This window comes from Mesocricetus auratus, unplaced genomic scaffold (assembly GCF_017639785.1).
Source record: "Mesocricetus auratus isolate SY011 unplaced genomic scaffold, BCM_Maur_2.0 Super-Scaffold_100011, whole genome shotgun sequence".
In the NCBI taxonomy this organism is placed as follows: Eukaryota; Metazoa; Chordata; class Mammalia; order Rodentia; family Cricetidae; genus Mesocricetus; species Mesocricetus auratus.
Window position 1 is genome coordinate 7,848,622 of NW_024429195.1, and position 14,374 is coordinate 7,862,995.

The following is a 14,374-nucleotide window of genomic DNA, read 5'->3' on the forward strand; positions in this document are numbered from 1 at the left end:
GCTCGCCCGCTCGCCCCCCCGGCACGTGCCGGCCGTGATTGTCCCCGGAGGTATCCCTCCGCGCCCCCACCCCGCCTCCGCTCCCCCCCGCCCTTCCCGGGACCCTCGCGGGCGGGCCGGCCGCGCTGCGGAAGGATCGCACGCACACGCACGCGCGCGCTCACGCCCCTCCCGCCCGCCCGCCGCAGTGACAGTCGGCCGCCGCCTGCCCCGCTGCCCGCGTCGCTCCGCCGCCGCCGCCGCCGCTGCCGGCTCGTGAGCCCCGCGGCCGCGGCCGCCCCGGCGCGCCCCGCTGCGGGTCCCCGTCCCCGTCCCCGCCCGCCTCCCGCAGTTCCCCGGAGAGGGGCGGTCGGTGCCTGCGCAGAGCCGCCTCCTCCCCGCCCCCGCCCCGCCCCCGCGCCGCCGCCGCTGCGCCTCTGCTGCTGCCGCCGCCGCCGCCGTCCCCGCTGCAGTGCGAAGGGCTCGAAGATGGCCGGGTGGCAGAGCTACGTGGATAACCTGATGTGCGATGGCTGCTGCCAGGAGGCCGCCATTGTCGGCTACTGCGACGCCAAATACGTCTGGGCGGCCACGGCCGGGGGCGTCTTCCAGAGCATCACGGTGAGGCCCGGGGGGTGGTGGGGGGGGCGCCGAGCCCGGCAGGTGTGCGGCCCGGGGCCTCCGAGCCGGGGACGCCGCCGCCGCCCGCCCGCCCGCCAGGGAGGGGCCCGAGGCGGCCGGGGCTGCGGGCGGGCCCCGGGGGAGGGCGCGGGTGCGGGCCGCCGACACGGGGGATGCTGCCCGAGGCCGCGCGGGGGCGGGGCGGGGCGGCCGGACTCTGAGCCCCGGCTGGCGGCTGCCGGGGTGGGTGGAGGAGGGGACGCCGCCCGAGAGCATCATTCCCCCGTCCCCGGGCGCCCGGGGAGCCCCGTGGGCTGCAGTGCGGGTCCCCGGGTGTGGGCGGGGGTCCTGGCCGGGCGGCCGGCTGGCCCCGGCTCGGCGGGGAGCGCGGGCTGTGGGAGGCGGCGGCGGCGGCCGGGTCCCGAGAATTAATGGAGTGACTCTGCGTAGGCTGGCCGGCCGGGACCCGGGCCTCCGGGGCGGGCAGGCAGGCAGGAAGGGCACGCGGACCACGTAGGTGGAATCGTGCATCTACTTCATCCGTGGCTCTTTAGTTTTTTTTTTTTCCTCCTCCTCCAAGATGGCGAACTGCCATTGATTTCTCTCCTCCACCTATAGAGATTCATCGATATACCGTTATCCCCAGTTACGCAACATAGCTCTAAAACGGAGGATGGTTTGGGGGTGATTGAAAGGAAAAAAATCTGGAAGTCGCAGGAGGGGGTGACACTTCTCCAAGTCACTCCCTCTTGATAGAGACGGTAGTAAAAGAACTAATGGCCGATTTATGCTTCACCGTGCATCATAGTCGTGGTCTTGGTGGCTTCTGACTTGGTTGCCGTACATTTGGGAAATATCCGTCAGTCAGCCCCCAGTACCGCTTATTGTTAGGCCCGTTTCTACGTAAGGCTCTTTAAAATGTTGACGCCAGTATCAAGTACAAGACCATTCCCTTAATCTCGTAGCCCTACACTCCCCCTCTCTCCCGTCACACAGCAGAATCCCTGTCTCATATCACAAGTACTCAGCATTTTACTGCTTAACATGGTTTAACACGTTAGAGTACACTCAGCCCTTGATAGGGCTGCCTCAGGATCTCCTGTCCCGTTGTGGGAGACTACAATTCCCATAGCGAATTGACATTTGGAGATCAACTTTTTTTTCCCCCGCAGTCTTGTCTTTGTGTGTGAGTTCCCGCTGTCTGGCTAAGAAGATTGCGGGAGTGTGCTTGGAAATGGCTGGGGCCTGCTATGACTTTGCAGTTCTGATGGGGGCGACGCCTTCCTTCTTATTCATGGAATGTTCGAATGCACGTTTTTTTCCTTTCCGGTTCTGGTGGCTACCTCACTTTCTTTACCAAAGCCCCTCCATTTTCTCTCATTTTTACTATCGCCTACGGCAGTGCTGGAAACAGAATCCACTCCACATTTGTCCCGAGAGAAGGCTGAAGAGTGAATGAAAGGGCGAGGCAAGTTGGAGAGAAAAGAGTAGTGGCTAGGAAATAGGAGGGAAATACGGATTTGGAAATGTCCGGCAGTCTGGTGATTGAGACTGGCACTGCCAGGGATATTTCAAGCTGCTCCGAGGAGAGAAAGTGAGCAGGTTTATCAGGGAGACTTTTGCCCAACTTTAAATTGGTTGCAACATGGCTGGCTAATGCAGCTGCGTGTGATGGACAAGCTGTGGGAAGAGCTTACAGCTGAATCTTTACAATTGCATAAGCTCCTCCAAGCACACCTGACGTGATAGTTTATAAATAACTCGTTTTCAGTTTGCACCTAGTGTCAACTACCAACTATTTAGGGAGACTCTTTGTATGGCTGGTATTGCACTAGCTTTTAGTTAGCAGACCTCACTGTTACAGTGCAAAAGCAGACTAATTAATGTGTGAAGCATGTAATCATGTAGGAATAGGCAGTAACGGAAATCGTTATCTTCACTTTACATCAGCACTGTCTCTTGTATCAAACTCTGAAAGGAATTAACTGCAATTTTTTTTCTTTGTTTTTGGTGGCCAGCCAGTAGAAATAGATATGATTGTAGGAAAAGACCGGGAAGGTTTCTTTACCAACGGCTTGACTCTTGGTGCAAAGAAGTGTTCAGTGATCAGAGATAGTCTATACGTTGATGGTGACTGCACAATGGACATCCGGACAAAGAGCCAAGGTGGGGAGCCAACATACAATGTTGCTGTTGGCAGAGCTGGTAGAGGTAAGTAAGCTACTTTTTATTTGTGTGTGTCTGTGCGTGCGTGTGCTTAAAAGTTGCATGCCATATGACAACTGGAGTTTCTTAGTGTGTACACTAAAAGGAGCTCATGATGTCTGTGCAGGTGGTTTGTGAACTGCTCAGCACTGAAGGGAGCTTCAGTGTCGCTTCCCAGTCTTTGCACACGCAGCCTCATGTCTTTAACCTGACTCACTCTAAATTACTAGTGTCAACTCTCCATCTTAGCTTCAGTACCCTAAAATGCAGAGTTGCGTCCTCAACAACCCCACGTCCCAACCCTGTGATGGATGTGATGACTAAACTGCTCAAGTCTCCTGGTTATTTTGTTTCTAATGAGTCTTGTGGGTCTTTCAAGTTTGCTTAGATTTGAAATCAATTCACTGCTCATCATAAAAAAATCACATTGGTTCATTCTTCTGCTGGGTACATTTCTGAAGAAGAGAAAAATAGTTAAATGAGGGTTTTGGAGTACATTCTCCATTTACTGAAATAATTCTAAAGATTTCAATTTGAAAAGTAGGAAACTACATGTAGTTTACATACTTGGCCCACAAACTATGGAACCAATCTCCAGACTTGATATAAAGATTCTGGTTTCAACCTGGCAGAAGGAAATCTAATATTTCAAAAAGAACTTTAAATTGAAGTTTTCTCTGACATCTTACTGACACGTGAATGCATTTAACTTGCGTAACTTCCTCAATTGGCTCTACAGATAGATGAGCCTGCAGTGAGTTATCATTTAATGCTGGCATTTTATCAACTTCCTGTGGGCATCTGATATAGGTGTGATTTGCTTAAGGGTTTCTTCAAAACAAGATGACTTTAAAAAGACAAATCTTAAGTTTTAGCAGCTTCCAGTTATATTAGATGCTTTTTTTAAAAATGCATCAGTTGAAGGGCTGGAGGACTGGAGATTCGGCCCAGTGGTTAATAGCAATGACTTGTCTTCTATAGAACTGGGGTTCTAGTCCCTACACCTACTGTCTGTAACTACTGTCCCAGGGGCTCTGATGCCCTTTGCTGGCCTCCAAGGACACCAGACCATGCACTATAGAGATCTGCATGCATATCCAAAAATACCCATACACATTAAAAAAAAAAAGCCAAATGAAATTTCATACCATACAACAGTGCTGACATCTAGTGGCAGTGAGCATGACATCTGACGCATGCCTGTACATATATTTGAAATAGACCTTTGAAGTACAGTGCAGAATTAGGTGCTAGAAATAGGAAACAATTTTTATGATTTTTATATTGGAAAATGACTAGCAAAGGGAAGCATCTGTATAAGAAATACCATTAATGTAATATTTTCTGACTAACAGTGGAATTGCTGTTTAAAATTTGGTTTTCATTTTTCTCTGGAAGTAATAGACATGTTTATTCATATTTATAGTCATACTCATAAGACATTCATCAAGCACATTTATCCCATTTACCAAGCATGTTAGATTTGGGAAGAATTTGTAAATGGAAAATATCAAAAGTTTGTAAAGTATATTTTGGGAGACAAATACTGTATCACCCAGACTAATTCTTCCTAGAATGCAAGGTGATCACTTTTCTCCTGGCTCTCATAAAGACCCCTTTATGGAACTCTCTTTTGCTTGGTGGGGTTTCCCAGGGACATCCAGTCGTGTGCTCTGAGTTTAGTTATTCCTAGCCTGGAAGCTCCATTCCCGAGACTTGATGGATTTCAGTGCTTGACAGTTCACGGAGAACTAACTTTTGTTAACTTATTAATCGGGGCTCTGTCTGCTTAGACTTAAGTGATCTCTGACTAACACTTCTTTTGAAACGCTTCTCTCTTTCTCTTTCAGTCTTGGTCTTTGTAATGGGAAAAGAAGGGGTCCATGGAGGCGGACTGAATAAGAAGGCATACTCAATGGCAAAATACTTGAGAGACTCTGGGTTCTAGCTGCTAGGCAGACTGCTAAGTATTAGGGGAAAATTGCTCTTAAATTTTCCTAGCTGTAAGCTTCGGTCTTAATTGTGGAAATTTTATTAGCAATGCAGGGTGATGGGATATGAACCTGTGTCTCCTTTGTGTCCCTCTGTTGGTGGGGAAAGGTGTCTTTCTTTCTGCCCCTCCCCCTCACATAATTGTGTTCACTTTTGTTTTGTCTCCTTGTGTACTCCAGCGCTGGTTATAGTCATGGGAAAGGAAGGTGTCCACGGAGGCACACTTAACAAGAAAGCGTATGAACTTGCTTTGTACCTGAGGAGGTCTGAGGTGTAAGCAGCCTGTCCCATCCACCTACCAACTGTCTCATCACCACCCCAGTTATGGTCACAGTGCTACCAGATTGTAGATGGTAGCTAGTTTTCCTTTATCTGTTTTTTAATGTCACAGTTCCCAAAGGGTCATTTGTATGTTAACCACTGTGTGTAACCAACCTTTATCTGGCATCATAATTGCAGCACAATAATGATTTGCATGATATCTTGAAATTGGGGAAGGGGGCATGCCGAGGTGGGCATCACTTTGTCTTAGCAATTAATGGGATACTGATTACTAAAATAAGTTACTATTAAGCAAGGTGCCGGTTGTACAATCTCTAATTTGATCAATGTCTTTTCAGCACTTTGAGCATTTTCTTGGCTCATTTAGTCTTCCTTTTGTAGCGCATGCTTGGGAGGAAACAGTGCATGCATCTTTACTTCACTCTGTTCTCATCCCTTCCCTTTGAACATGAGGGATTTAGTTTGCTTCCATTTTCTTCTGTGTAGTGCCTGGTTTACTTAACCTAATTAATACCTCTTTGTTGACGAGCTGTTGAGAGTGATTTCCTTTAATGCTGTGGTTGCACTTGAGACAGACCGTCTGTAGTACCTGTGGGCTATGAAGAGTGCAGCTGTCAAGAGCAAAGACACTTCCTCCCACGACCTCACTACAGTAACCACGCCATCAAATCCCCAGGGACATTCTGTCAGCACAGTAGCTCAGACTTCTTGTCCTTTCTTTGCACACCAGCTCTGTTCTTGAGTAAAGTTGTGAAAGGCTGCCATTATGGATATTAGGTATCCCAACATAACCATCTGGAGTGTGTCCAGTTTATTTTTCATAGGACCAATTTTTATTTGCAGCTTAGGTTTTTATATGAAGTTGCATTATTGTGGACTTGGCTGTCTTGTGATGTATTTTTTCATATGTATTCTGTGCCATACTATTGTTAAAATGAACTGTTGCTATTGTGAGATGGAGTTTCTTTCGAATGGCACTACTTTAGGGGACATTCTAGTATTTGCTTCTATTGTTTGGGCATTGTGGATAATGTACAGATTTAAAAACAAATCTTGTTGCTGATTTGTCCATTTCTTTCCCTGCACTTTGTTACATCTGGGATACAGTCTAACTCATCTGATTTAATATGCATTTAAAAAAATGCCATAACTATTAAACACCTTGTTTACAGACAGATGAAATAAATTTATTCCAACCAAATACTTTATAGACTCCTGTTGTTATTATAAATTCTAAGTTGTTGGCTTTACTGTTGGTGTTGACTTGAGGGTGGGATGGGGTGGGAGGCTTAAACTCAAAATTCTCCTGCCTAAGCCTTCATGGTGGTGGCATGTGTCATCACACCTAGCTATAGCTGACCAAAGGAGATGTAGGGGATGGGCCAGACTCATCTGTAAGCGTATATAAGTATCTACAGCTCTCTTTTCATTAAGCTCTGGTGTACTAAAGGTGGCTTTTGGTCATTCATTCCATGATCATCCTCAAACTTACATGAAGAAAACAACCTGATAGGAAATAAATGTGTTAGGTTGGTCTCTTGACGTGAACTCAATCTCATAAGCACATAGAGGCCCCGGCAGCAAGAAGAGTTTCTGTGGTATCCACTATTGAGGGTTCTTCTGGATTGAACTGTCAGTGACTTTAGATTGGCAGTCTGCTGTCAGCCCATGAGTCTCATAAAAGAGCAGAGCCATTCCTCAAGCAGTACTTGAAGTGAGTTGGAAACTTTTACATACTCTGGTTTTCAGGGTAACATGTTGATCACAGCCAAGTGTTGTAGTGCTAGAGTTTCTTAAGTAAATATTAAAGTTCAAGACTATTGAGACAAACCATTACTCAGCAGTAGGTGTCAAGTTATTCTGAGTGAAAGCGGGGAGCTAGGAACTGTGTGAATAGACTCCAGGGTTCTGCCCTATACGTGGACATTCCGTAGCCCGGATAATCAGTGTTTAGAAATAAGTCAGTGTGGTTTATATCAACTGACCTGCATCCTATCCTTGAGAAATAATAGGAAATAGGAGTTAATCTGTTCCATACTTAAGGTATACTGTACATGATGAATCTTTCTTTGACAAGTTGTTAGGCATGAATTTAATTTACATATAAGATGTAAAATAAATAGAAGATAAAATCTGGCTCTACTTTAGTACATAAAAACACCCTAGAAATTACAAAAGTTAAATTTTGGTATCAGTCTTTGTCAAGAATAAAGGGTGAGCAAATGAAAATTTAGTGAAGGTGAGTAATCATTCACATATTAGTTGTAGTAAACCAGATAGTGAAACCCTTAATGTACCAACCAGTAGATCACAGTGTATGTTGAATGTGTGGTAGCGGAAGATTGTCACACTGAAATAGTAAAAGACTAAGTCGTTGGCTCCTGTTCTCGATTTGAATAGAAAATGCACTTAGGGAGGTGAATATGGGGTGGGGTGTGTGCATGTATGCACATGCCCATTTTCTTACGTACTGAGAATTTAGCATAAGGAAATGGAGCTACACAGACACTTGCCTATCAAAATGCCCATCTCACTTAACAATAGCCAAACGTGGAAAACTTTGTAGAACTCAGCAATCAGAATGAGTAGATACGTCCTTGGGCAGAGCAGTTGTGGAAGAATGACACACGACGCTGCTGCTGCTGATCTAGATAGGCAGGCTGCACAGTATGTTACACTTGAACTCTGAAGGCAGAACGTTCAGGTACTGTTATCCTTGGGACAGTTTCTAGGTGACTGTCTTGATTCCCAGTGTTTTATATTAGAATTTAAAGTAGAACCTTTAATAGAAAGTGGATATTATTTTATTTCATGCCATACTGAAAAAAGTTAATAGCTATAACCATGAAATTGTAGATTTTAAGTAAATATTGAAAACAAATGCCAGCCATGGCTAGTGTTTTAAAAAGATGACCCAGAAGAAACCCTAACTTATATGTAAGGGCACCAGGTTCTTGTTCTGACCTGAGCTTTAATGACTAAAGGTAGTCACAATCTTACACGTAACTAGAAACACAGTGGCTTTAAACTTTTAACATACCCCACTTGACTGTGATGTTTTTATTATTTTAACAGCTATTCACTGTGCATTCATTGGTAGACAGTGAGCTTAGTGTTACATAATCTTCCTTATCTTAGATTAAAGTTGGGGCCTGGGTCTAGGATGGCTCAACAGTTAGGAACACTTCCCGAGGGCCTGCATTCATGTCCCAGCAACCATGGAGGCTTACAACACCCATAACTCTAGTACCAAGGGATCCAACACTCTCTCCTGACCTCCCCAGGCACTATACATGGTGCACAGGCAGATGCAAGCAAATCACCATGCACTTGAAAAAAAATAACGCTTAGATTCAGAAAATAATGCCGTGTTTTAACTTCTACCTAACTACCATGGTAAAGTGTTTCTCAGGCCTCTGCTTTATCTTAAAGGAGTAGGAAACGGCACTGACATCTAGTGTATGTTGAACTGAACCTTTTACTTTCCCAAACAGAAATAACATTTTATACTTTATAAGAAATTACAGTGTTGCCATTGCTCGGTAATAAGATTATGATTTTAGTTTCTTGTGTTTTTATTACATATTCTAAGGTCAATTTTATGACAAATTTATTGAATGAGGAAATATACTTTGAAAAAAAGTAAGTACAGGAGTTTAATCTAATTTGGTAGCATTTTCCATAATATTTAAAGCATTTCTACTAAAAGTGTCAATAGAAGAACTGCCATACAACCTAATTTAAAATTCTAAGGGGTTGTGTATTTAAGCTCCTCCTCAAACTATGTCTGCTAGGTTAGCTGTGACACTTCGTGCTGTCAGTTAGCAAAAGGCAGAGGGATTGCATTATGGATACAGTCCTCCACAAGAAGACCAAAGCTCTGGTATAGTTACTGTCCAGTAGTAGTTCAAAGGGATTACCAGAAAACGATAGTGGCTCAGCCTTAATTTGTCACTGTTTGTTAGTAGTGTCTGTCAAGCTACCAACAGCTAGTGTGCCCTCGGAGTTCTGGATGGTTCATTTCCATCTAAAAGTCAACACATCCTGTCATCTTTGTCCTAGATACACACACTTGACTGGATCAAGACCTCTAAGCACTTTAATCTGGAAACCGAATAGCCTCCGTGTGAGTTTTCTGTCCCGTCTAGTCATTTTGGACTGGACATGAATTTTTTTTGATGGCTTGAATTTTTATGAATAGACTTTCCGACTACCAGAATATTTTGTCTATAAATTTGTACATTGAGTACAAATATTTTTAATAGAGATCTCAAAATATGAAACTAAATCTAATTTTTCACAGTCAAACTTATTTTGAGTCTCATGAAGTCCTGCCTGGCCGCCTGCCTCTGCCTCCCAGTGCTGGGGTCAAAGGTGTGTGCCATGTCCAGCAAGCTTTCTGCATTTTCTAAGGTTTTTGACAGTTTCATATAATGGATTTTAGTTGTTCTCAAGACCTGTTCCCCTCCTCCACTGGAACCCTTCTTAATAAGGCCTGCCCTACCTCCATTCCCCTCCCCCTTCTGAGTTCCTTTAGTCTCTTGCTCAAGCATAAGTGGGGGTTACTTACTAGAGCAAGGGCAACTTCCTAGTGCTTACACCACTGGAGAGTTACCCCCTCCAACACTGTTGATCGCCGTGGTCCCTCAGGGAGGGATGGGGCCCCTTCCCAGCCCACAGTAAAATGTTGCCGGGCCTGTCCTGTGCAGATTAAGCAGAGCTGCTGTGAGCTCGTGAGTGTGATGGCTATGTCATGTCCAGAAGTCATCATTTTGCTTCAACTTTGCCCATCCTTTTAATAGTCTCCCCACCCTCTCTTTCATGATTCCCTGACCCTTGAAGGAGGCTGTTCCATTTGGGACTGAGCACACACCACTGTCACTTACGCTTAGCGTTTTGGCATTTAATGAGTTTCTATGTTAGCCTCTGTCCTCTGCTCTAAGCTTCTGTGGTGAAGGTTGGGAGCAGCACTGACACATAACTGTGAACATGAGTGTTTACCATGTAGTAAGACAACAGGGCCTGTGACCTCCCTAGCCATGGGCTCTTGACCAGGTTTACAGAACTAGGCATAGTTTCTCTCTTGTACAGTAGGCCTCTAACCAGTAGTTGGTATCCCCTACAGTCATGGCACTCTTTCATAAGCTGGCATATCTTGCCTGGTAAGGCATTATGACAGTGCTCAGGATTCGTAGCTTAGTAACACCATTAATGACTTTTCTCTCCCAGCAGCCTGCATAGCACACTCTTGCAGCAGGAAAGAATATTCCAACTGAGCTCCAGCCCTATTCTGTCTTACGACCAGAGTGTGTGATATCTCCAACAATGGTCTTAATCAGGTTCAGGTGGGCAACCAGGTTCAGTATCAATGGCCTTGAAATGTTTGAGCTCCCTCCCCTGCCCCCAGTCAAACTCACAGGAGAGGGATCCCATATCTGGCACTGAGGTTTTTACTTAATAATCTATGGCTTTTGGAGGAACATTATCCATCCACAGAGGATACCTATGACCAAACTTTTTTCTTTTTTTAACGACCTCATAAAACGAGTACCCATTTGGGTTTTCTATATATCCTTGGGTTATCCTTCCCTGTACCACCCTCCTCTCTCTGTTCTCTCATGCCTTCTCCCTGTCAGACCTTCTTATCCCTAGTAACCCCACTTAACTTTCATGCCCACTGTACACACAAACACACACACACACACACACACACACACACACACACCCCTCCTGCCCCCCCCACCTCTTTCTGGCCTTTACCAAGACTCAATATTAAGCATGCTGTCCTAAAACTCCTAATTAGGATTGTCATACAAGGGAGAACCACAGTGTTCGTCTTTCTGGACCTGGATCATAGTTCTCATTTTATTCTTTACCACTACTGAATAAAATTCATGTGTGTATACACTTTGGTTATCCATTCTTCATCCACTGACATTTAAGCTGGCTCCTTTTCTTCTGTTAGGAACAGATCTGCAATGGACATGGGGCCACAAGTGCCCCTGCTGGAGGGTGTGGAACTTTGGGTCTGTGTCCAGTCGGGTCATATGGCACAATTCTGTTTTTGGGGTTTGAGACACTGACACTGATCTTCATAGTGGCTGCTCCAGTTGTACATTCCCACCAGAAGTGGGTAAGTTTTCCTTTCCCACAGCACGGCCAGAATTTGGCATCATTTGCTCGTGATAATAGTTGTTCTGATTTGGGGGAAGATGTTGAACACTTAACTAATTGTTTTTCTTGATGACTGTTCAGTTCCCTAGACCACTGTTTGAATCGGACTGTTTCTGGTTTTGATTTTTAGCTTTTTAAGGTCTTTATATACTCTGTATACAACAATCCTCTATCAGATCTCTGGCAAAGACTTTCTTCCATTCCTTAGACTGCCTCTTCACTTGATTAACAGTGTCCTCTGTTGGCCTTACTTCCTGAGCAACTGGAGTTGGCTACAGACACTCATCACCTATTCCTATATCTAGTTTACTCAGAACTTTGTCCTCTGTTAGCTCAGAGTTGCAGGTCTAACACTCAAGTTTTCACTATGTTTGGAGTTGATTTTGTGCAGGGAGAGAGAGAAAATTCAAGTTTCACTCTTTGTATATGGATACCCAGCTTTCTCGGGCCGTCTGCTGAAGACGCTGTCCTTTCTCCACTGTGTATCTGTGGCATCTTTCTCAAACCAGAAACCAGGCGGCTGTGATTATGTAGCCTCATACCTGGGTCCTCTGTTCTTTTCTGTTCATCTCTGTATATTTTTGCATCAGTACCATGTGCTTTTATTTCTATAGTAAATAATCTGGTTTTTTAAGGGTGGTGGTGGTAGTATACACCTTTAATCCCAGTACTCCAGAGGCAAAGACAGGAGGATCTCTGAGTTTGAGGAGAGCCTGGTTTACAGAGCGAATTCCAGGAAAGCCAGTACTACACAGACAAAACCCTGTCTCAAAACAAACAAAACCCTGTCTCAAAACAAACAAATGAAAACAAACAAAAAGGGTATTTTTTTACAGAAAATTCAAAAATTAAAATGTCTTTTTTTACTGTTACATTTCTCTTAAAATACAGCATTTTAAAACAATAATGAAAGGTTCATACACCTGATATACTTATTCTATAACACGATTTTATTCACTTTCCCATATCACTAGATAAGCTACTGTAAAGTGTGTGCCACAATTTACAACAGAGTACCCTAATTCACACTATTTAGGGGATGATTCTGACTGTAGTGTTGCTTTGGTGGATAGGCCTGAAAGCTTGAGAGTAGTTAGTAAGTAACCTTGTATAAAATCGTAAGGTGATGCACGATCTCTGCCATTTTCCTTTAGAGCACCCTGCATATAAGGCTAATGTGGTAAGAGTTCATCAGAACAAATACTTTGTGGCTTTTAAAATGGAAAACATTTATTAACATTGAAGCTCCCATCATACAAGGCCATATAAAAAGTCTTAACATTCTGATTATACTTAAGTATATTTTCATAGTTACAGTGTTATATAATTTAGCTTTTCATAATACATTGCCTCAATACATTAGTTCTGTTAAGCAAAAGCACTTATTTTCAAACCCAATACTTGAACGATTTCCTCTGCCCAGGTTCAGCAGGGCCAACTAGTATAGGATGCTCTTTATGAAGAGGTATATGATCTCAGTGTTAACAGTTGCTGAAATTTGCTATTTTTATGCAGCATTTTTTTTATTGCAACACAAAAGGATACTGAAATATGGAAAAGTAAGGTCCAGAGATGTTCCTGTGGAATCAAGCTCATAACACTATAGTGTTTAAAAAACCTTATAATGAAATATTTGAAGTCTACACTGACCTTTCTTATGAGGAAAAACTATTTTGGAATAGGAAAGAAAATGACATCTTTTAGTTTCTTTGTGGTTCTAAGAAGAAAAATCCTAAAGTACCAATTGTCGCTCACTAATCATGACAGGAAATATCAGAACAGACATGGACCAACCCAACAATTCTAGGCAACTTATGGAAGTGGGAGTTGTTTTAGCTCGTGCTAGATGACCATAGCAGACTTCATGTGTAAGACATTTGCATACTGTGATCTAGGTCTTCATTTCAAGGTGTACTGACAATTTTTAAAATGCCTTGGCTACATTTCATCATCCCCAGAGAGTAATTTGATGCCTGAGTTACAGCACCAGTGTGTTACATGTTAGTGAAATGGAAGTATACTATTGGAGATAAGTGTCATAGATCAAATAGCCTATTTCAGGAACGTGATTACCCTAGAAAATTAAAAAATAAGTTATTTCTACAGAAACCTCTAAGAGAGCAGAAAAACCAAACCATATACCTAAATAAACATTTTAAGGGGAAATAAACCAACCACCCGAAAGTCACACAGTATTTGCTATGTTGTAATCCTGTTCCCCATTGGGCTGCAGCTGGACCACAACACTGTGCTGAGTAATTTCATTGTCTGCGTCACTGCTGTCGGTCTCATTGTCATCTTCCTCGTAGTCTGAAGACTCTGTCATGTTCTGGTGTGAGTGGGACTCTGACAAAGACCCAAATGACTGGGTCCTGACAGAAGCTGAAGGTGGGAGTAAAGGGGTGTGCTCTGACACTTCATTTTCTTCCTGACTGCTGTCTGTGTCAGAGTCCGAATCACCTTGGGAAGGAACAACTTTTTGTTTGCAGACTGGACAGGTTTTTTTGGTTTTAGTTAGCCAGGGATCTACACACTTGCAGTGATAAGCTGTTGAAGCAAAACATACATCTTCAGTACAACAATTCTGTTAGACCAAAGCACTAATTTTCAAATTCAATACCTGATTTGGTTTGGCAGGGCATAGGATGCTCTTTATGAAGAGGTATATGATCTCAGTGTTAACAGTGGCTGAAATTTGCTATTTTTATGCAGCGTTTTCTGTTTATCACAACACAAAAGCATGATACTGAAATATGGAAAGTACGTTCCACAAACATTCCTGTTGAGTCGGTCATGCCTAACACTATAGTGTGAAGAGAATGCTACTTTTAAGTGCTTGCTGTGTTCATTCAGGGTGGTGGTTTCTATACATTATATATACACAAAAGTTAGTACATTTTTAGAATCGCATCTACGGATTAGTTTTGTATTGCGGTGTCTTCTCCCTTGATAAAGAACTCAAAATTAAATTATAAACTCAAGGCAGTATGTGATTTACTCATACCATGGGAACAGGGAAGGATCCTTAGCTTATCCCCATCTTCATATTCCTCCAAGCAAATAGCACACACATCGTACTCATCTCCTGTAATGAAAATTGTAAATAAAAATATGGAGACTT

At 43.8% G+C, this 14,374-nt stretch overlaps 2 protein-coding genes across 3 annotated transcripts in view; one reads left to right on the forward strand and one right to left on the reverse strand.

Annotated features, from left to right (window-relative positions):
- The first annotated feature begins 374 nt into the window (after positions 1 to 374).
- On the forward strand, positions 375 to 6,280 carry Pfn2 (profilin 2). Of its 2 annotated transcripts, none has more exons than XM_040754400.1 (3): positions 375 to 600; positions 2,619 to 2,811; positions 4,977 to 6,280. In XM_040754400.1, the coding sequence occupies exons 1-3, from the start codon at positions 469 to 471 to the stop codon at positions 5,072 to 5,074; spliced, it is 423 nt and encodes a 140-aa protein (XP_040610334.1). In that variant the 5' UTR covers positions 375 to 468; the 3' UTR covers positions 5,075 to 6,280. The 2 variants fall into 2 exon arrangements, with proteins under 2 accessions (XP_040610334.1, XP_040610333.1); XM_040754399.1 differs by having other exon boundaries at positions 384 to 600; positions 4,656 to 6,280.
- Positions 6,281 to 12,182: 5,902 nt separating this feature from the next.
- Rnf13 (ring finger protein 13) overlaps positions 12,183 to 14,374 on the reverse strand; it is a 78,016-nt gene continuing 75,824 nt past the window's right edge. The window contains exons 9-10 of the mRNA XM_005077902.4: positions 14,258 to 14,338; positions 12,183 to 13,800 (exon numbers count right to left, since the gene is read on the reverse strand). Coding sequence (XP_005077959.1) covers positions 13,439 to 13,800; positions 14,258 to 14,338 — 443 coding nt within the window. The 3' untranslated portion in view covers positions 12,183 to 13,438. The remainder of the gene's footprint in view (positions 13,801 to 14,257; positions 14,339 to 14,374) is intronic.

What these genes read in the sequence shown, in the direction of transcription:
- Pfn2 (XM_040754400.1), top strand. Translation starts at nt 469, where the DNA reads ATGGCCGGGTGGCAGAGCTACGTGGATAACCTGATGTGCGATGGCTGC. An exon ending in GCGTCTTCCAGAGCATCACG is followed by an intron (nt 601 to 2,618) that starts GTGAGGCCCGGG and finishes TTTGGTGGCCAG; the next exon opens with CCAGTAGAAATAGATATGAT. An exon ending in TGTTGGCAGAGCTGGTAGAG is followed by an intron (nt 2,812 to 4,976) that starts GTAAGTAAGCTA and finishes TGTGTACTCCAG; the next exon opens with CGCTGGTTATAGTCATGGGA.